The sequence below is a fragment of the Manis javanica genome, chromosome 11, assembly GCF_040802235.1.
Source record: "Manis javanica isolate MJ-LG chromosome 11, MJ_LKY, whole genome shotgun sequence".
Taxonomy (NCBI): domain Eukaryota; kingdom Metazoa; phylum Chordata; class Mammalia; order Pholidota; family Manidae; genus Manis; species Manis javanica.
In genome coordinates, this window is record NC_133166.1 from 116,673,044 (window position 1) to 116,692,933 (window position 19,890).

At 47.5% G+C, this 19,890-nt stretch overlaps 1 protein-coding gene and 1 long non-coding RNA gene across 25 annotated transcripts; one reads left to right on the top strand and one right to left on the bottom strand.

Moving 5' to 3' along the window:
• Positions 1-816: 816 nt before the first annotated feature.
• Positions 817-3,386, bottom strand: LOC140844605 (uncharacterized). Its single transcript, XR_012123162.1, has 2 exons — positions 2,889-3,386; positions 817-1,197 (listed from the first exon to the last, which is right to left on the bottom strand). It is a non-coding gene; the product is annotated as an uncharacterized lncRNA (long non-coding RNA).
• A 15-nt stretch (positions 3,387-3,401) lies between these two features.
• Positions 3,402-17,021, top strand: SF1 (splicing factor 1). Of its 24 annotated transcripts, none has more exons than XM_036995292.2 (14): positions 3,581-4,117; positions 5,435-5,563; positions 8,244-8,319; positions 11,248-11,400; positions 11,602-11,691; positions 12,032-12,215; positions 12,303-12,418; positions 12,518-12,625; positions 13,368-13,548; positions 13,804-14,077; positions 14,406-14,465; positions 14,556-14,735; positions 15,458-15,662; positions 16,097-17,021. In XM_036995292.2, exons 1-14 carry the CDS (start codon positions 3,724-3,726, stop codon positions 16,224-16,226), a joined length of 2,280 nt encoding a protein of 759 aa, XP_036851187.2. In that variant the 5' UTR covers positions 3,581-3,723; the 3' UTR covers positions 16,227-17,021. The 24 variants fall into 24 exon arrangements, with proteins under 24 accessions (XP_073073681.1, XP_036851187.2, XP_036851196.2 ...); XM_036995301.2 differs by lacking the exon at positions 8,244-8,319 and having other exon boundaries at positions 3,581-3,754; positions 3,967-4,117; positions 13,804-14,081; XM_036995298.2 differs by having other exon boundaries at positions 3,581-3,754.
• The last annotated feature ends 2,869 nt before the right edge of the window (positions 17,022-19,890 follow it).

The window sequence follows — 19,890 nt, forward strand, 5'->3', positions numbered from 1 at the left end:
CAACCCCTCTCCCGCAGCCAGGGGTGGGGAGTTGGGCTGAAAGTTGGTTGTTTTTTCTGACCAGCCAGCAATCCCGAAGCTATTTCAGGGCTCTGAGAGCTGACAATAAGTCACCCTATTAGCTTTAACTCAGATATGGTCCAGTGGGGCTCATTATGACTAACTAAAGACACTCCTCCATCACTCAGGAAATCCCTGAGTGATTTTTTAAAGCTCTCTGCCAGGATCTAAGGACAAAGACTAGATATGTATATACTGCTGCCCCTTATATATAAAATCAAGAGGCATCTGTCTGAAATCTGGGTGTACTTCTTGCACCTGTAACTCAGGATACCCAGTTAAAAACCAACTGTGCCCTCTGATGTCACTGAACCAGCACAGTACCCTTGAGAGTAATGTTAGTGTCTGTGTTATACAAAGAAACTGAGGCATGGAGAGATTAAATGACTTGCCTATTGCCAGCTGGTGGATGGCTGGCCCGGGGTTATACGACTCCAACTTACCTCAAAACTGGCAAGAGTATGCTCCATGGTCCTCAGTCAGCAAGTGGCATGGCCTACATTCCAATCCTGTTTCGTACAACTAGGAGTCTTGGACCAGTAGACTATACTGGTAGACTATGTGATCTTGGGGTAGTTACTTAAACTCTCTATGCCTCAGTTTTCTCATCTATAAATTAGAATACCCATCTTGGAAGGTTGTTTTAAGGATGGAATGAGCTATTGCATGTAAAAACTCAGAGCCTAGAACAGCCATCCAAACTCTTAGCTATTAATTTGTCCTTGGAACACTTACAAAAATTGATCATACACTTGATCATAAAATCATTCTTTATTGAGAAAAAGATTTTTTAAGGCCATATTATTCTGCAAAATCTAACAAAAATAGAAATTAATAGTAGACCAAAATATTTCAACTTGGTAATTAAAAAACACTCTCATAGAAATCCAGGACAGAGGAGGAAATTAAACTGAAACAACTAGAAAGCAGTGAAGATAACGGCCCCACATGACAGTTCCAGCTGTGGCTTTTCCCCTTACTGGCATGGCAGCTGCGTTAGTACCCACAGTACATTTTTATTTGTGTGCTCATCTTTTTCCTTTGCTAGGCTATGTTTTCTGGAAGGCAGGAGCTGAATTTCATTCACTGTGATATCTGCCAAGCTGCTCAAACATTGCATATCTCTTTTTTCCCTTCCTGCAAAGAATTTGTATTTATTGAATAAATTACTTTTTCCTTCATTTTCAAGCAGGTGATTTGAACATTCTATATTTTGTATTTTCCTTTCTTGTCCACAATAGTAGCTTTATTTTTTATACAAATAATACTCACTCAGTCCAAAAAATTAAAACAGGATATAGAATATGTAGAAATAGGAGGGAAAAAATTACCTGAAATCCCACCACCATCAAAATTGCATAATCCCGTCAATGCATTTCTTTATATCTATACAGTTACACAATGTTATATAAATGGGATCACATCATACCTTTTAATAAAGTATAAAGTACATTTTAAAAATAGGTTGGGTTTCTTAAACTGTACTGGATAACTTCGAGGTACCTGTTTCCCTCTCTGGTGTCTTCACTGGTAATGTGGTGTGCATCCTCCCACAGCTTTCTCTACGCTCATGTAACTATATGCAAGCGCACATATACACATATACATGGTTTGTTTTACATGTAATGTGTATTTCTCTGCTTTTCTCATTTAATAGCAGTATAGCACCCAAGTCCCTCGAGATCAGATGGTATGGATTAACTGCTTTTCAAAGCTAATAATCCAGGCTCTGGATCATTGAGCTACTCACATATTGTTGGAAATTCACTTTATTTTCAGGTTTTTGTCATTATAAAACAGTGCTACAAGACCTTGAACAGTAAAAAGGCCTTTAACACAGTATATAATGTCTTGCTTTAGGGCAGATTCCCAGGAGTGGGATTGCTACATTGAAAGGGATTATCTTTTATTTTTCCTGAAAGGGGTACAATTTTAATAGACAATCTAATGCTTTCCAAAAAAGAAATTCACAGTGTTAGAACATTTGTTTTTTGCTATTTTGATGGTAACATACATTTCTCATTATCACCTTAATTTGCAGTTTTCTGCTTGGGCTGTTGGTACCCTTTCACGTTTTTTGGCCATTTGGATTTGTTCTTTTGAGACTTGCCTGTTCAGTCTTTACTCATTTTCTATTAATTTTCTTTTTTCTAATTAGCTTTTCAGACTTCTCTGAATATGACAGAAATTATCCCTTTATAGTGTGCAGCAAATATATTTTCCTAATGCATTGTCTCTTCCCTTTTTTGTTTTAATTTCTTTAGTAATCAAGTATCTTTTTATAGTTTGAATTTCCTCTCTTAAAGTCTCAACCGCTAGATGACTAATAGTCTCCTAAACTGTATTGTGTCTGTTTTACTGTTCTGATCTAGAACTTTATACCATTTACTAGCTAAATCTTTTCTTTACCGAACTGAAATACCACTTTTGTGATATCTCTACCTATATAACATAGGGAATCTATTTCTGGACTCTTGCGCTAATCCATCTTTCCTACAACAATACCACTTGTTTTATTATTGTGTCTTCTATATTGCGTATCTGGAAAGGCTAGGGCCTCCTCTTGTTTACAAATTTCCTGTTTTCATAGTTACATGATTTTAAGATGATCTAATCAACCCCTCAACCCTTTGGGACTCTAAGGGAAAGGCCTATTTGAAACCTAATTTTGGAATTGGCAACTTTATAATTTTCCACCTAAGACTATGTGTTCTCATCAGTACAGATAGTGTTCAATCCTTCAGTAAGACTATTTTACAGCCTTTTTGCTCTAACTTTTTACATTCTCCCCCACCCCGGCCCAAAGAAAACAGGAAGTCCCTTTTTACCTGAGGAGTCAACAAAACGGGTTTACCGGCGCGCGCCGGTCCCTCCCCCCACTCGGTTCCGGGTTACCATGGAAACTGAGGATTGACGTCACTTAGGGCTTCTGCGTCGGACCTTGGGGTCGCGGCCGTGAAGCAAAAAAATTATTTTTAAGGTGAGAGGCGGCTTTGCCCCACCTACGTTTGCGCACTTCTGCTCCACTCCTCCCCGAGCGTGAGCCTCATTCGTCTAGGGTTTCTCCACGCCCGCCCGCTCGCTTAATCCCAGCGAAACTTCCCCGAGAGGGGACTAGCAAAAGAATCGAACGGACAGCCAATCCCATCACACTACGACCAACGAGATTGAATGACTCCATCAACTTCAGCCAATGAGAAAGCTCTCAGCTCTAACGTCACAGGGCTCGCCCCACCCTATCTCCTCCCTTCTGGACTCCGAGCTCAGTTCGCGCAGTAACAAATGAAGTACGCGTTGCGACACCTTGTAGCTCGTCAGGCTCCGTCGCCATTTCCTCGCCTGGCCTAACGGTCTGGCCAATCCCGGCACGTATCGAGAAGGGCCAAGGCTCCGCCAATCGGAGGCTGCCGACACCGACTCTCATCTCGGCCCTGCCCAATCCAGGATCAAACCTGGTCGCCCCCGGCCCGCCCCCGCGGCCCCCTCTCTCCTCCCTCTTTGTGCGTCTCGCGCCGCCGCTCGCCGCCGCCCGCTGCGTGAGGACCGGAGTCCGCGCGCTCCGCGGCAGCGCAGTCGAGTCCCCTCTCCCAGAAGGTTCGCGAAGGAGAAGCAGCTGCCGCCGCCGCCTGAAAGGAGCTGCCGGTGCCGGTCCCCGGGGGCGCCATGGCGACCGGAGCGAACGCCACGCCGCTGGGTAAGCTGGGCCCCCCCGGCCTTCCCCCACTTCCCGGACCTAAAGGGGGCTTCGAGCCAGGGCCTCCGCCTGCTCCCGGCCCTGGGGCGGGGCTGCTGGTGCCTGGGCCGCCGCCGCCCGCTCCCGTGGGCTCGGTGGGGCCCCTGACCGCGGCCTTCCCCTTCGCGGCGCTGCCGCCACCGCCGCCGCCGCCGCCCCCCCCGCCTCCTCAGCAGCCACCGCCGCGGCCGCCCTCTCCGGGCTCTTCGTACCCGCAGCCGCCCCCTCCGCCGCCGCTCTACCAGCGCGTGTCGCCGCCACAGCCGCCGCCACCCCAGCCGCCGTGTCAGGACCAGCAGCCGGGCCCGGCCGGCGGCGGAGGAGGTGAGTCGGGCCGAGAGAGCGCGAGAGGCGTCGCGCGGACGGGCCCGGCCGGCGGAGGGGCGCGCGGCGGCGACGGCGGCTGCACGCGGCACGCGCACGCGCACGGGGAGAGCCGAGCGGCTGCGCCACGGGGCGTGCGTCCTGGTTCTCGGTCCTTTGGTGCGCACGCGCGCTGTGGGTGGGGGCGAGCTGCGGGAGGTTTTCTGTGCGCAGGCGCATTGTGGCCGCCTGGTTTTGAGGCCCAACTAAAATAGCTGAGGGGCCCCTTTGGTCTTCAGCTTCTCGTGTAGGGGAGAGGGGTGGGTTGGGGACCGGGGATGCTGAGTATGCACGTGAGGAGGTTGTTGATGTGGAGCCATCGCTTTCCTGGTGGTAGAGAGCAGCCTGAAAGGGAGCAGCGTACCACGAATAAGCTCCAATATTTCGGCAGTGAGGCAGGATTTTCGCTACAGTGAAGGAAAGATTCAAACTCCTAAGGAGTTGGTTGGGTCTCATCTATTACTGCTTTTGTCTTGTGAGGGAGTTCTTTTTCCTAAACAGTCATTTTACCTTAGAAAATCTGACTGGCCTCCCCCTCCTTGTTGGGGCTTTTCCCCTCGCCTGGGCCTCTGGGAAGTAGACGACTTGTGTGCCACATGTGTAGGGAGTTTTCCCCTGTCTTGGGAAAGGCGCATTTGATTCCTGTTGCATAGTTTGTTCTTCATTGAACTTTTGATGAACATCCTTTAAGGGTTAAGGTGCTAAGTGCCCGTTGGCCAGGAAAATTGAGTGCTTATTTACTAAACTTAAGAAGAAAAAAGTGATTTTGTTGAAGAATTGGGTTTTGTCACTTAATAACCATAAGCTTAGTTGTGTTCTGGCCCATTTAGAAAGACAACTGGTGGGAAGGTGGAGGTGGGGGTAAGCCAGCAGCTGTCCGCCATTATTGCTTTACAAACATGTCTGATAATTCAGTCTACTCTTTTCTGGGAATTTGAAGGCATTCATGGACATGTATATATCTTAGCCCTTTTTTTCACTATCTGGAATCTTAAGTATTAAGATGTTACAATGTTTATATACTTCACACTTTCTTTGGACAGAAATTAAAATGTGAAATGTTAACTTAATCCAGTCCAGGTCCAGGTACCCTCATAATGGCGGTGTGGGTCTGATATCTCAGATTTGTCTTTTGTTTTTTGCCACTTACATTTTAGATCAAGTTCTCAGTTTCGTAGTCTGCTGAGGTTGTGTGTAATAGATCCTAAGTACCCTGAACTGCCTGTTGGTGGTCACTCTGTTGTATATTTGTATCTGATGGGCTTTATCTGTCTTTAGACTTCCCAAGCAAGAAGCGGAAGAGGAGCCGCTGGAACCAAGACACAATGGAACAGAAGACTGTGATTCCAGGAATGCCTACGGTTATCCCCCCTGGACTCACTCGGGAACAAGAGCGAGCTTATATAGGTAAATACACGTTCTGCATCCAAGAGCGTTTTCACGTTGTTACTGTGTTTTATGAGCAACATCATATCTTTTAAAAGTTTGAGACTTTATAAAGTTTTGTATTGTGAGGTGAGGGTATGGTCAGGTATACTTTTATGACTTTGACATAATTCATCAGTTTATACTCTGTAAGTCCTGCATTTGCAGCTCCTTGTTTTGGTCTGTTCATAACAGCAGTGTTCTCCGTGAGTGCCGGGAAGGTAGAGGGGTCCACTTAGTGAGAATAGTCCTTAGTCCAACACCTTGTCCCACCCTTCTTAGCTGTTGTTCATTGCCAATTGATGAGGTAGGTGGGTGTCTTACCTCGTGGCCTCAGTGGAGAACACTGCAGGTATTGTAAACCAAGTACCTTTTTCACAGAATGGCCTTTACCATAATTTCATATTCCTCCCTTCCCCTAAAATGTGGTTTTTTACTTCTTATAGGTACTTTCTGAAAGAGGGAAAAAAACTTCAGTTTAATCAAAAAGCGGTTCTGAAAGTGTGTTTACAGTGCACCCCTTTTTACCATTTTGTTGAATTTAACCTTCAGCATCTTTTCTGGTTTGGTCTTTGGAGAGCTGTCTTAAAATGAGGGCTCTTGTATTTGCTGCTAACGAACTCTGCTGGGAAAGGGGTAATACTTGGTTGTGGAATAAGGTAGGATAAAAGATCTTAACTGTTGAGAAATTTTTGGGGATGATAATCCACCGTGGAAATGAAATTAACCTCAAAATTATCTTTTTAAAATACATGGTTCTTAATGCAGTTTTACTTTTATTTATGTACCTGTGCAGGTGTCTCGAAAAGTTTTAACTGATAAACATTTATTATCAAATAAACATCCCCTTTGGAGTAAATTAGGGCAAAGGTCTCTTAGGCTTATGAGGCCATGGCCTTCACAAATAAAAAGATTCAAGGCCAGCATGTTGTTATTCTTGAAGTTCTTAATCTCTTGTATTTTAGACTGCTGAGAATTTTGAGCTGTTGGAATTATTAATCTCCTTTTCACAGTACTAATATTTCTTCTTTCCCCACTGTTCCTACCTACTCCCACCCACCCTGTCATGACTCTTATTAGAATAGTCTGGGTCTACCACCTTGTGAAAATGTCCCTTGTGGAGTGATATCCCAAGAACACAAGAAAAATGGAAAAAACAACTGAGTTGTGGGGGGAGTTAATGCACTGATCCCTAAGCTACTTACAGCTTTAATCATTTAATCAAAGTAGGTATCAGAGCCAAGGCCAGTGTAGATCTCTGCCCCAAGGAAGATAGCAACCTTTGGATTTAATTGCCTGCTCTTCCTCAGATCAGACCCCACACCCTTACAATCTGGTTAAGAGGACTGCCTGCCCCCACCTACCTAAAGAAGGTAGGTGACTTTAACCTTGAGTTGTTGAGCTTAATGCTTGATGGCCAAGTCAGAACTTTTCTGCATGGAAGAGCTTGGGGAGCAAGGTGTCTTACTCATTTTCTGTCCCATGGTACACACTGCCCCAGTATCTCCTCTTTATATTACAATTGTTTTCATTTCTTCAGAGTATGAAATACATATGTGTGTAACTCTTGTGGGATGTATTTAAAATTAGAAGGGTGTCTTGGGTTAGACATGCACTAATCCTATTTTGGAGCCAACTCAACTAGCTAAATCCTGTAAGACTAGCCTGCTTCATTAACAGTGCCTGCTCAGAACTCAGATCTGCAAAGGTAAGAAACATGTGGTGATTATCCAGTACACTGAAGGCGCTCTGGCTCTGCAGTTCCCATTATCTTGAGAAATCAGTGGGGTAACATGTCCCTGGAGTCATTGAACTGATGTGAAACCCTCATCTCTTTCTTCCGTGTACAGCTTCATTTGTCAAGGTCTGAGGGCCACACAACACACATTCTCCTTGATACACACTTTCTGTCCTCTACATCCCTGTGCTTCTCACATAAGGAGCAAGTCTAAAGACAGACCTCTTGCATCTTAACGGTTATTGGTTTATTATTAAGGTATATGGATTGTCATCTAAAATATGAATAAAGGCAGCAGGTATTGGGAGTTACTAGCCTGAATCTGGTTGTACAGAAAGAGTGCGTACAAACTTTTATGAGATGTTGAATTGGTTACTAAATGCGTTAATTGTTAAAGGAATTTTAAGCCTGGTATCAATGAAAGTGATCTTTGTTCAACTGGTATTTTTCCTTGTCCCATGTTAATTAATTAGGTTTCAGTTTTGGGCTATGTTTAATATTCAGCAAAGGAAAAAAATAAGCTCTCAAGTCTTGCCCTCAAAGTAATTTGATGGGAACAAGATATTGTTGATAACATGCGGTTTGGTTCCGGGTGCCAGTTGGTGGGGAGGGAGAGGTGAAACACCACCTAGTAATTGCTTTGATGTTAGCCTTAGTGAACAGTCTTTACTGCTAACCCCTCTTCCAACAAACTGTTTGCTTCCTTAAGTGATAACCATTTTGAAGTGAAAAATACCTGTAGATGTAAATGGACTCCTGCTGATAGATGGTTGGGGGTTTTTGCCTCAATGGTGTTCACTGATCAGTCGTCCCTTTCAAAGTCTCCGAGTTCTTCATGCTTGTTGTTGAGATTTAAGATGTTTTTTGGTAACATTGTCTTTTTTCCATCCTTTTTTTTTTCTTTCCTAACCTGGTTTCTTCCAGTGCAACTGCAGATAGAAGACCTGACTCGTAAACTGCGCACAGGAGACCTGGGCATCCCCCCTAACCCTGAGGACAGGTTGGGAAACAGTTTTAACCAGCTGACAGTAACGCTTTTACCTTTTTCTCAATACGTTTTACTGGTGGCAACATAATGTGTCAGTTCATTAAAATCCTAGTAAGACGACTGGTTAATCTGACCATTCTGGGGACTAGGGTTTAATTAGCAATACAGATGGTCAGTCATCAGTTAGAAAATTGGAATGGAACTTAATTATTAGCAGGAAAAAAAGTTACAGGAAAATGGTCAACTGGTTTCCAATTGGTAAGCATGTAGATTTTAACCTAATTTACCCACTGGTAGGGACAGTGAGGTGGCCCATTAACCAGCCTTTTCAATACCTGCTTTGGCTGAAAGCCCAGGGTGTAGAATTTTTCTCACAGGTACACGATGCAGGGGTTAAGAGTATTTTTGAGCATCACCGAATTTGAGCAGACCAGAACTCAATCTGGTTATTAGCTCATCAGCTCATTGCTGCAGTCTTCTTGCTCATGGTTTTGAGATGATTTTAAAATATTACCTGTTTTGGGCAAAGCAAGCAACCAACCCTAAATTACCTTTTTTGTTTTTAAGGGGATTGTGGTCCTCAGACAGCTGTGGTCATGTCATTTCAGTTTACAATTTCACCTTTGAAAACTGAAATGTTTGAGGGAAATGAACTTTTCAAACAGGAATTCTATTGACCTATCTTTGAGCAGCTAAAATCTGGTCCCTTTAGTAGAAAGACAATACACCTCTCCCTCTCAGTGAAATTTCTTTTAGTGTGTGCAGCGTAGTTGAAAACACTGCCTGAAAAAGTAATGTTTTTTGGCTTTTATTATCCACTTAATGGCTTATTAAATCAGGAAGATGATGTAATGATTTTAGAAGCCACTCACTTAAGCATCTTGCTGCCGTTTGCCAGGAAACAACATTTCTCCATATGAACTCTTCAAGTTTATTTAATTAAATTTGTTATTTTTTCACCTGTCCATTTTGGTTGGAGGGTTGTGCTTTATATTTCTTTTGGCATTTTAAATTTATTTTTAGTTTTTTTAAGATTTGCATTGTAGATTGTAGACCACAACTGATTAGTGCCTTTTTGGCCTTTTCCCCTTTAATAATACGTTCACAGGTTACCAGGCAATTCCTCAAAAGGTTGAATTTTTAACAAACTTTTGCTTCCTGGAGAACTGAGATTAGAATTTAGTTGATCTATGTGATGCCTATTGGAAGTGAAGAAGTTGGGCCACTCTAGTCTCTAGAGTATTAAGTACTTTCACATCCACAATTTGGGAAGAGATTAAACTTGTAAGGCCTTTAAATGACCCATTTGGTTCTGGTAAAACTTGTTTTGGTGACTAGTGAGAAATGCTTAATTTTAGACAGCTATGGGGTGGGAATTAGAACTGTCAAACATGTTAGAAATAATACCAGAGCAGTGTTTTTTTTTTCCTCCTTTGTATTCAGTTTGAAAGAGGCCTAATGGCTGATTGGTTTTGCTTTTGAGCCCAGGTTGGAGGGAAATGTATGAGTCTCTTACCTTAATAAGATTATTTCTTAAGAAGGTGTATTCTCAATATTAAGCCACTTTGTGCCATTTTGGTGTTGCTTAAGTTGCACAGTTAAAAATGTTTAAAATCTATAGATTTACATGTATAAGATGATAGTCTAATGAGCTGGGGTATGTTTGCTTTTGTTCACTATTGTGCTAACAGTTTATACAAATGCTAGAAACGGAGGTGTCATTTAGCCGTCATTAGCCATGAACAAACCTGACCTTTTATTCCATCGTGTGTGTAACGTGGTGTGACATGGTTCCCTTTAGGCTGAAGACAGTGGGAGCAGCCGAGCTCAGTCCTTGCTCTCCAACTAGGCAAGGTTCTCTCAACTAAACCAAGGGTATAGGAATTTTGACTACTTTCAGGATGTTTTTAAAATAACCTGATCCACATGGTCTCTTCCCTTCTTGCAGCTGCTACTAAATTTTCATAATATCAAGTTATGGTCCTTTTTGTAATCTTAACTCAGAATTCTAGGAGTGTAACTTCTCTTTTTTTTTTATTACCGCAAAATCCAGCTGTGGTAAACTGACCATTTTATCATTACTATTTTTTACTTGTAGCAACAGCATTTTACTCCTTAAAAAATGAGAGAGAGAAAATCTGCTTTCTGGACTTGTAAACTCTGGTGGAGAATCATAGGTTTTCCCCTTGCCGTTTGCAGGTTCAGACCCTAGACAAGTACTTGACCAAATCTGCATTTGCAGCCTCTCTCAGAAGCTGCTTTAGCACGTTAACGTTTTTCTCTACCCAGACTCCCCACCCTCGAACAGCCAGAAAACAGGTTGACTCCTGGGCCTTGGACAGAGCCAGCCAGGCCATTGAAGGAAAAGCAGAGACGAAGCCTTGAACCATCTCTCTCCATTGTGGGGCCAAGTAGCTGCAGTAGCCTTGAGTCCCAGTTGGGTTAAAGAGCTCATTCCTTACTATGTGGTAGGGGTGCAGACACTTCTTCCTAATAGGGCATGAGCTCTGACAGTTACCATTTTACCTAAACTTGGGGTTTCCATGGTTCATTAAGTTGTAATATTGCACTTTTTTTTTTTTTTTCAAATGAATCCATATTTGGCAAGAAGACTCCAGAGGATGGTACTGTTCCTTGCCATTTACAATCCAGAGATTTTTCCCCAGGAAGGACAGACTTTTTTTCCCTCTCAACACTTTTAGAAGCAAAGCCATTTTTTTTTTCCCTTTCTCTCACACACCCCAGTTCCCCCTAATGTTAAGCCAGCTTCCGTCTCCCCATTCCACACGATCTTGAATAGCACACGTTATGGTCGGTTCCTCCGAAGGGTGTTGTTGTTAGGGTCTGAGAGGCAGAGGGTCTGGGGAAGACTTATTATAGCCCGTGTGGGACTGAGAGACAAGTGAAGGCAGAGCAGTAATGGTGGCCTGTTTCCCACAGGTCCCCTTCCCCTGAGCCCATCTACAATAGCGAGGGGAAGCGGCTCAACACCCGTGAGTTCCGTACCCGCAAAAAACTTGAAGAGGAGCGGCACAACCTTATCACAGAGATGGTTGCCCTCAACCCGGATTTCAAGCCACCTGCAGATTACAAGTAAGCAGAAGGGCTAGGTTGTCTGGGACAAGGACACTGTAGGTCATGTGTGGTGTGATAGAGTAATTTTGGTACTAAATTTTCACTTACCTTAATCACCAGTAACTAGCACACGGGTCCAAGGGTTAGTTCTAGAAGAGCCTTTGTTAATGATGTCATCTCTCAGAAATGTGCATAGTCTATGAGTCTTTTCTTCCTTAGACCTCCAGCAACACGTGTGAGTGATAAAGTAATGATTCCACAAGATGAGTATCCAGAAATCAACTTTGTGGGGCTGCTGATTGGGCCCAGGTGAGTTTAACTACTGTTCTGTAGGATATAGAATTCCTTAAGAACCATCTGTCTCGTGCCTAATTGGGTGCCATTGGTGACTTGCCTTACTGCTTGATGTTAGCTTTAGCTAAGTTCATGCCTTTCTGTGATAAAATCTCTAACTTCCCCGTTACCATGGAGAAGTCAAATCTTGGAGATTGCTATGACTGACCTTAAAGATCATAGAGCTTTTGGTGGGAAAATCCAATTCTCCATACTCACTGTTTCCTACCAGTGCCTGATCAGCCTACCCTGTGTCCCTCTGGCATGTGAACTTGCCCTTCAGGTATAATGACTCAGTCCTTTCTGCCTCTGGTAGGGGAAATACCTTGAAGAACATAGAGAAGGAGTGTAATGCCAAGATCATGATCCGGGGGAAGGGATCCGTGAAAGAAGGGAAAGTTGGGCGCAAAGATGGCCAGATGTTGCCGGGAGAAGATGAGCCACTTCATGCCCTGGTTACTGCCAATACCATGGAGAATGTGAAGAAAGCAGTAGAACAGGTGAGGGTGCCAGCAAGGAAGCCTCTTGCCAGAACTCCCTGTGGTGGCCTCAGCACTACATAACAATGTCTGTTTCCCCTCCCCCAGATAAGAAACATTCTGAAGCAGGGTATTGAGACCCCTGAGGACCAGAACGATCTGCGGAAGATGCAGCTTCGGGAGTTGGCTCGCTTGAATGGGACTCTGCGGGAAGATGATAACAGGTGTGTAATCAGTTAAGAGGGGAGAGTGCATGGAGACCTGAAGAACCTGCACGAAGTGGGGAGATAGGCCTTATCCCTGGATTTTGCTTTTCTCAACAGGATCTTAAGACCCTGGCAGAGCTCAGAGACCCGCAGCATTACCAATACCACAGTGTGCACCAAGTGTGGAGGGGCTGGCCACATTGCTTCCGATTGCAAATTCCAAAGGTAAGAAGTTGGGGTTGTGGTTTCCTGGTAGCCCATGGTGTATAGGCAGTTCCTTTACTATGTTGTTTGGTTGCTGTTAATCTGTGGACCCATGAGAAACTATTCCTTTCTATGAATGTGGTCTGTAATGGTGGGATTTTTAAAGCCCAGAATTATTAGAAACAGCCTGTGCAGAACATCCCTATTTTGTAGATCATCTTGAGCTCAAGAAAACTGGAAACCTCCATCCTGGGTATACATGTTTAATTGTGGCTCAGTATTAAATTAACTACCTTTTGTTGCTAAAGACTGGTTTAGAAAGACTTAAGTTTGTGGACTTTTAACCTACTATGAGTGGTTCTTGATAACATTTATCTATTTCGGGTGGAAAATCTGAAAGGCTCTGCTAGCAAGTTCTGGCAGGTTGCTTCAGTCTTGGAAAGATTTTCCTTCCTCAAACTGGGAACGTAGAATTTGATGAAACTTGATTTTTGGAAGAATCTACACTTTACTGGCTGGTATGGTGGGCTGTGGTCTGGCGCTGCCCCTCTGCTCTTGTCCCTGGGTCTTTGCTGTGGCTGGGATACATATGGTTATACTGCTTGCAGAGCTGGCTCAGAACCGAAGATCTATTCAGACTATTTGAGGAAGGGTTAGAAAGGATAACTGAACCCAGCCAAACTATTTCTGTGTAAATTCATCAGGGTAAGTTTCCTTATCAGTTTTTTCCTCCTCCTCTCTGTGTCCCCCACCCCATCTTCAGGCCTGGTGATCCCCAGTCAGCTCAGGATAAAGCACGGATGGATAAAGAATATTTGTCCCTCATGGCCGAACTGGGTGAAGCACCTGTGCCAGCATCTGTGGGCTCTACCTCTGGGCCTGCCACCACACCCCTGGCCAGTGCACCTCGGCCTGCTGCTCCTGCCAACAACCCTCCTCCACCGGTGAGCTTTAGGGGCTGCTGCTCGTGGTCTGGCCTCCTGTTCTGTTCTCAGAAACTGGGGGTTAGGGCCAGGTGCTTTGGATAAAGCAGGTTGATGGACACAGCTGGCAACATTGTTCTTCCGGGATGTCAGGATATTTGGGGACCTCACTTTGGGAAGATTGTCCTTGTGTCTGGTCCTGTGGCATAGCCGAAAGAACAGTGTTGCCACCAGGGGGAGCAGGCAGGGACGGTGGCAGGAAATGCTCTCACGTAGTCTCTCATGTCCACCACCCAGAGCCGGCCGCCCTGGATGAATTCTGGCCCTTCAGAGAGTCGGCCCTACCATGGCATGCATGGAGGTGGTCCTGGTGGGCCTGGAGGAGGCCCCCACAGCTTCCCACACCCATTACCCAGCCTGACAGGTGGGCACGGTGGACATCCCATGCCGCACAACCCTAATGGACCCCCACCCCCTTGGATGCAGCCGCCGCCGCCACCAATGAACCAGGGCCCCCACCCACCTGGGCACCATGGCCCTCCTCCAATGGGTAAGTAAGTGTCAGACCAGAAATCTTGGGGCTATGGGATAAGCTAGGGTTACGTTAGGTTGCTGTGAACTGGAAATGGCTGTCGAAGAGTCTGAGTATTTACTGGGTCTCCTGCCAATGCTGGAGCTCCAGAAGGAGCAAGGCTCCATTCTGGTTCAAGAAGTTATTTCTGTGGGGCAGGCACAGGCTTATCTCTGATGGGCAAGGCTCCAGAACTGCCCCTGTAAGGGTAGCAATTGCCGGCTATGTGGTGATAGTCTGTTGGCGGGGTTGTCTTTCTGGCCAGTTCAAATGTCCTGCTAAGTCCCTGCTCTTTCCTTCCATCAAGATCAGTACCTGGGAAGTACGCCTGTGGGCTCTGGGGTCTATCGCCTGCATCAAGGAAAAGGTAAGCTAGCCTGCCATGGACTCATGGGCATCACCTGGGTCTTGAGCAAGTGGGGTGTACCACTCCTCACTGCGCTTCCTCCACCCGCAGGCATGATGCCACCGCCGCCTATGGGCATGATGCCGCCTCCGCCGCCGCCGCCCAGTGGGCAGCCCCCGCCACCCCCCTCTGGGCCTCTGCCCCCATGGCAGCAGCAGCAGCAGCAGCCCCCGCCGCCCCCGCCACCCAGCAGCAGTATGGCTTCCAGTACCCCCTTGCCGTGGCAGCAAAGTGAGTGGGGCAGGCTGGGCTTCGGGTGTGGGTGGGACGAGGGTGGGGCTGAGAGCACTGGGGCCTCAGCTGATGCCTTGAAATGAGACTGCAGTCTCTGCTGGGGGTGCAGATGGCAAGGGCTCAGTGGCCCTGGGGATCTCGGGGAGAAGAGCTGGTGTTTGCTGTGGTTGTGTCTGGGGAGAGGTTTGTGGGGCCTGGAAGGGAGCCTGCTGTTGTGAGTAGGGCGCCAGAGTCCAGGCTCCCAGGCTGAGGGAGCTGCTGGCTGGCCTGAGAGCCTGTGCGTATGGCCGGGAGGGTGGGGGTGCTTGCATGCTCTGGAGAGGGATGTGACTGGGGCCTGAGAGACTGCAGGGATGGAACCGGGCAATGGGAAGAGTAGCTGTGGCCTTGAGGTTGAATGTGCCGTTCGGTGGTGGCGGCGGATGGGCGGAGGGATGTCAGAGCTGGTTCTTGTGTCTGGACCTTCCCCTCCGCCCTTAAGGGGCATTGGTGACAAAAGGCTTACTTGTTAAGCCCAGAGACCTCTAGGCTGACCCCAGGGTAGTCCTGCCCACCCCTCCACTCCCCATCATCAGAACAGCCCCGCCCGCCCGCCCCCCACCACCGTACAGCATGCCAAGGAAGGAGCAGACGCCCCTCGCCCCCATCCCAAGGCAGCAGCCGCAGAGAGCCGCGGTGTGCCCCCGCGCGTGTGACCTTGGGCTTCTTTACCACCCCAGATACGACGACTACCACCACGAGCGCTGGCACAGGGTCCATCCCGCCATGGCAACAGCAGCAGGCGGCTGCCGCAGCTTCTCCAGGAGCCCCTCAGATGCAAGGCAACCCCACTATGGTGCCCCTGCCCCCCGGGGTCCAGCCGCCTCTGCCGCCCGGGGCCCCTCCCCCTCCGCCGCCTCCGCCACCTGGTTCCGCCGGCATGATGTATGCCCCGCCCCCTCCTCCTCCGCCTCCCATGGACCCTTCTAACTTTGTCACCATGATGGGCATGGGGGTGGCGGGCATGCCGCCCTTCGGGATGCCTCCAGCTCCCCCACCGCCTCCACCACAGAACTAGACTTGGTTTTTTAAGAAAATATATATTATATAGAGAGAGAATTGGTCTCGTTTAAACACTCGCCGAAACCTCACCATATGGAGCCAGACATTGGGACGCACGCATGTGATTGTGTGCACGCATGTGTGTGTGTGCACGCACCGGGCTGGGCCAAGCGACTGAGGACTCGTTTGGGAATGGGCAGTTGGTAGTAGGGACGCCAGCTTGGGCTCTCCTGGCGCCCCGTAGCATCGAGTGTCTTCTTTGTCTTCTTTCTCTCCTCACCCAACTCCCTTTGCCTCTCCCCAAACTGGGCCGCCAGGATCCCTCCCCGCGGCGGCGATGGCCCGAGCCATGAGAATGAGGACTTTCCGCGCCCATTGGTGACCCTTCCAGGCAGACAGCCTCAGCAGCGCCCCTGGTGGACAGGATGGTTCGGCAAAGCAGCCTGAGTTATTTTTGTGGACGGAATCGGAACACGCTGGCTCCATATCGTGAAATTTTTATTAATTTTTTTTTCTTTTCCTTTGTTATTTCCTTATCTCTTCCTTTCTTCAGACTCCGTCCAAGGAGGTGCTCTCCCCGGTCTTCTGCTGCAATTAGATTCTTTTCCCTTTTCTCCATTCCTCACCACCTTTCCAAGGAGAGGGGAGCAAATGGTTTTAGGCACAGGCTTTGGCCATTAATGTCAGGCTAGTGGGAGGGCTTGTCTCTTTGGTTCTAAGATTATCAAGGTGCCATGGCCATTCCCAGAGGTGGTGGTGGGTTGTGTTTTTTTTAATTGTAGAGTTTTGTCTGTGCCACCCTTGTAGAGTAGAGGGCTAACTTTGAGGTCTGGGGTTCACAGCCATCCTAGCACCCCTGCCAGTGGTAGGTGGGGCCAGCCAAGCCCCCTTAGACTTGTCTGCCGTGGGACAGCCCTTTCCACGCTCCCTTAACACCTAATCTGCCTCAGATTCCATTTGTTCCTCTCTTTCCTGGAAGGCTTCCCTTTAAATTTTATTTTAATCCCAAACGTCTGAATGTTTTTACAGTGTCCCTTGTTTTTCTTTCTGCTTCCTTTCCCCCCGCCTCCCCCAACACCCCTTCCCTCTTCATGGAGTGATTATGTTGATAATAGTGTGTAATGCGCGTTCTCTTCACACTGGTTTATCTGCAGAAATTTCTCTGGGCTTTTTTTTTTCTGTGTATGATTCAAAACTGAGTTAAAAGGGGGTTGTTCTATTGAATAAAAGAGCAGTGTGGTTTTTGGGGTCTGTTTCTTTTTCTTTTTTCTTAAGCCCCTTCCACCACCACCAACAGCAGCACCAAGGTTAGTTATGTACCACCTGTGCTGAGCACCTGGCCCCAGTAATCTAGCCTTTCCCTGGGGAGCCTGGGGTATGTTAAGAAGCCTCCTGTCTGCTGGTGGAAGTCGGATGTGCCAGTGGCCCCACTGTCTCCCCCTTGTTTACTAGCTGATAGCTGAGAGTCAGGTTCTCCTCCCTTCTGCCTCTCCCCTCCCCTGCAAGTCCCTGTCCTTTAGGCCTTTCCCTGGGGCTAGAACCCCTACATTTGATGAGATTCATTTGTTATTAGTGCCTGAAGCTGCCACTTCAGACCCAGGGCCTAGGGAGGCATCAGCACTAAAGGTCAAGCTCACTAATCCTGCCTATTGGGCACAGAGCAGCTAAAATTAAAACCGCCAAGTGGCTTTTTCTTTCTCTGCTGGTGACTTGCAGCCTGCCAGCACTGCAAGCTTCAGGGAGTGATGGAGGCAAGAGAAAGCACCCCACCTTATTCTTTGTAAGCACCTTTTTGCAAAGGGTCTTAGGCTTTTTTGTTCTTGTGTCTAGAGTCGTGGGCAGCACCCATGTGGCCCTAGGAAAAGCCGAGTCAGGTCTCCACGGGGTAGTGGGGGGGCCCTTGCCCAGCTGATGTGCTGCACTGTCCCTGGAGAGAGCTTGTTGGGACCTGTCCTTCCTTTGGGGAGGCTAAGGGCCAGCAAGCTCTTGCTGACCAATGGGGACCACTGGCCTGGGCTGTTTACCAGCTTGAAGTTGGGGCTGACCACTGCTGTTTATCCAGAGTAGAGCCAGGGTGTTTGGGTCCCCCACCCAGTATGCCTTCATTTATTTGCTATAGGCCTGCAGGGGTTAATGAAGCCTCAAAAGCAAGGCAATTTGGGGGATCCTAAGCTTTGGTTGACTAAAGGAAAGAGGGAAAGATCTTTTCTCTTTGTCCTTAACTGATGGAATGGGGGCAGGGCCTGGGGCCTGGCAACCCTCTTTGACCTTGGCCTTACCTCATTGCTTCCCCTACAAGCTTGGTTTCCCTGGTGGGCTCATTGGGCGGTTAATTAGCTCTTTGAAGCTCTGGAAGAGGCAAAGTGGCGCTATGTGGGTTTTAGAAATAAAATCAATAAATGACTTAACCACAGCCTGGCTATCTCCTCGTCTCTCTCCCCTGGGGCCAGCCCCGTTCCTGTGCTCCCTCTCTCTCTGCTCCCTGCTGTCAGCTTTTGTTAAGGTTTTGGAAAGTAACAAAGTGGCTGACTAAGGCATCAGTCTTGGGTCTTTCTCCAAGCAGCTTGAGGCCCTGAAATGGAAGAGAGACAGCAGGAAGGCCTGGCCCTCATCCTCAGCAAGCACCTGCCTTTGTGGCAGAGCAGGGAGAGGTGGCAGCACTGTCCCACCGGCCTGGAGACACCTAGGGTGGAGGAAAAGGCCTTCACTTGACCCTGCTGCTGCAGAAGGCTGGGCTTCTGTTGTTCTCTTTTTGCTGCTGCAGCAGGCTACCCCGCCCCCTCGAAGTACTGAAAGGAATGCCAGTTGGGAAAGGTCACTGTTGGGGCTCTGGAGAAACCCAAGATTGATCTGAGGAATGAGGCAGGGTTTCTGGTTAAAAACCTAGTCAGACATTAACCTTGAGTCAGCTCAAGGTTGGAAATGTGAACTTTGAGAGCTCTTTACCTGCACATGCAACTCTGAAGGCCAGTGATGGAGGGGGGACATGAAACAAAGTGCCTCAGTGCAGTGTGAGCCTTCAAGGTCTCATCATGCTAGGCGGAGACATGCAAAATAGAAGGGTCCCTGGGAGAGGCCTGGAAAATACTTGGGGCTGCTGACAACAGAACCCACAAGGAAGGTCATTGGAGAAACAAAAGTACATTCGTCTGTACAAATGACGTCCCAGTTCAACAAGTGTCTTGAGTGCAGACAAAGGTGGGCACTGGGGCCCACTGCTGGGGAAGTATTGAGTAACTGGGGGAGTATGGTAAGGACAAGGGAAATGGTCTGTTGGGGGCAGGAACGTAGTAGCCAGAAAATAAAATCTTGTAGGCAGTTAGGGGTCAATGCAAAGGCTTGGATGGCCTAGGCATGCTGCCACAATTGTGGTTAGGTGCCAGCGCAGAAAGCTGGTGCTGCCTTGCTGGAGGATTACTGTGCCATAAGCCCACTGAGCTCCAATGGCCCGTGGCCTCGGAGCCCTGCCAAGCCAGGCTGAGGATGGGAGCTGTGGGGAGACCAGAGTCACCAGGCATTTTTTGAAACATGATGTACAAAAGACTTTAAAAAGATGAGAAAACACTAAAAAGTTTGAGAGTTTTCTATATTCTCATCACATCTGTGTAGGAGGTGCATTTTGGTTTTTCTTCTGACCTTTTCGCTCCACTTTGAAGCCTGGCCCTATGCAAAAACTAGCATGCCAATGCCCTCTGGGGGCAGGCGCAGAGCAGGGTCTGGCAATCGAAAGACTTGAGGTTTGGCTTCCACACAAGTAATCCCAGGGTCGGTCGGCCCTGCTTATGGTTGAGAGCCCTGGTAAACAGGCTCTTAGATGCATCCTGCAGCTGTCAGGTCTCTGCTTTGGTCCTCAGGCTGGAACATCCGCTTCTTCCCCTCCACCTACCCATCATCCTGGGAGGCCCAGGCATCCTTTGAAATAGCACAAGGTTCTGGGTTTTGCCTAAGTAACAAAGCGTTATCTACAGTTGGCTGGAAGAGGGAGGGATTTATATTCTCGTCTGAGAGGATAATTTGATGAAGGCATTCAAGGCTCAGAAAAGTAAAGCAGCCAGCCTGAAGTCACACAGCCTAAAGTCAAATCAGTGCTGGGGCATGGACATGAACAATG

Excerpts from the sequence above, each read along its gene's own strand:
- SF1 (XM_036995291.2), top strand. The coding sequence starts at position 3,724 with ATGGCGACCGGAGCGAACGCCACGCCGCTGGGTAAGCTGGGCCCCCCC. Across the intron at positions 11,401-11,601 it reads AAGCCACCTGCAGATTACAA|ACCTCCAGCAACACGTGTGA; the intron begins GTAAGCAGAAGG and ends TTTCTTCCTTAG. Across the intron at positions 13,549-13,803 it reads CCAACAACCCTCCTCCACCG|TCTCTCATGTCCACCACCCA; the intron begins GTGAGCTTTAGG and ends GCTCTCACGTAG.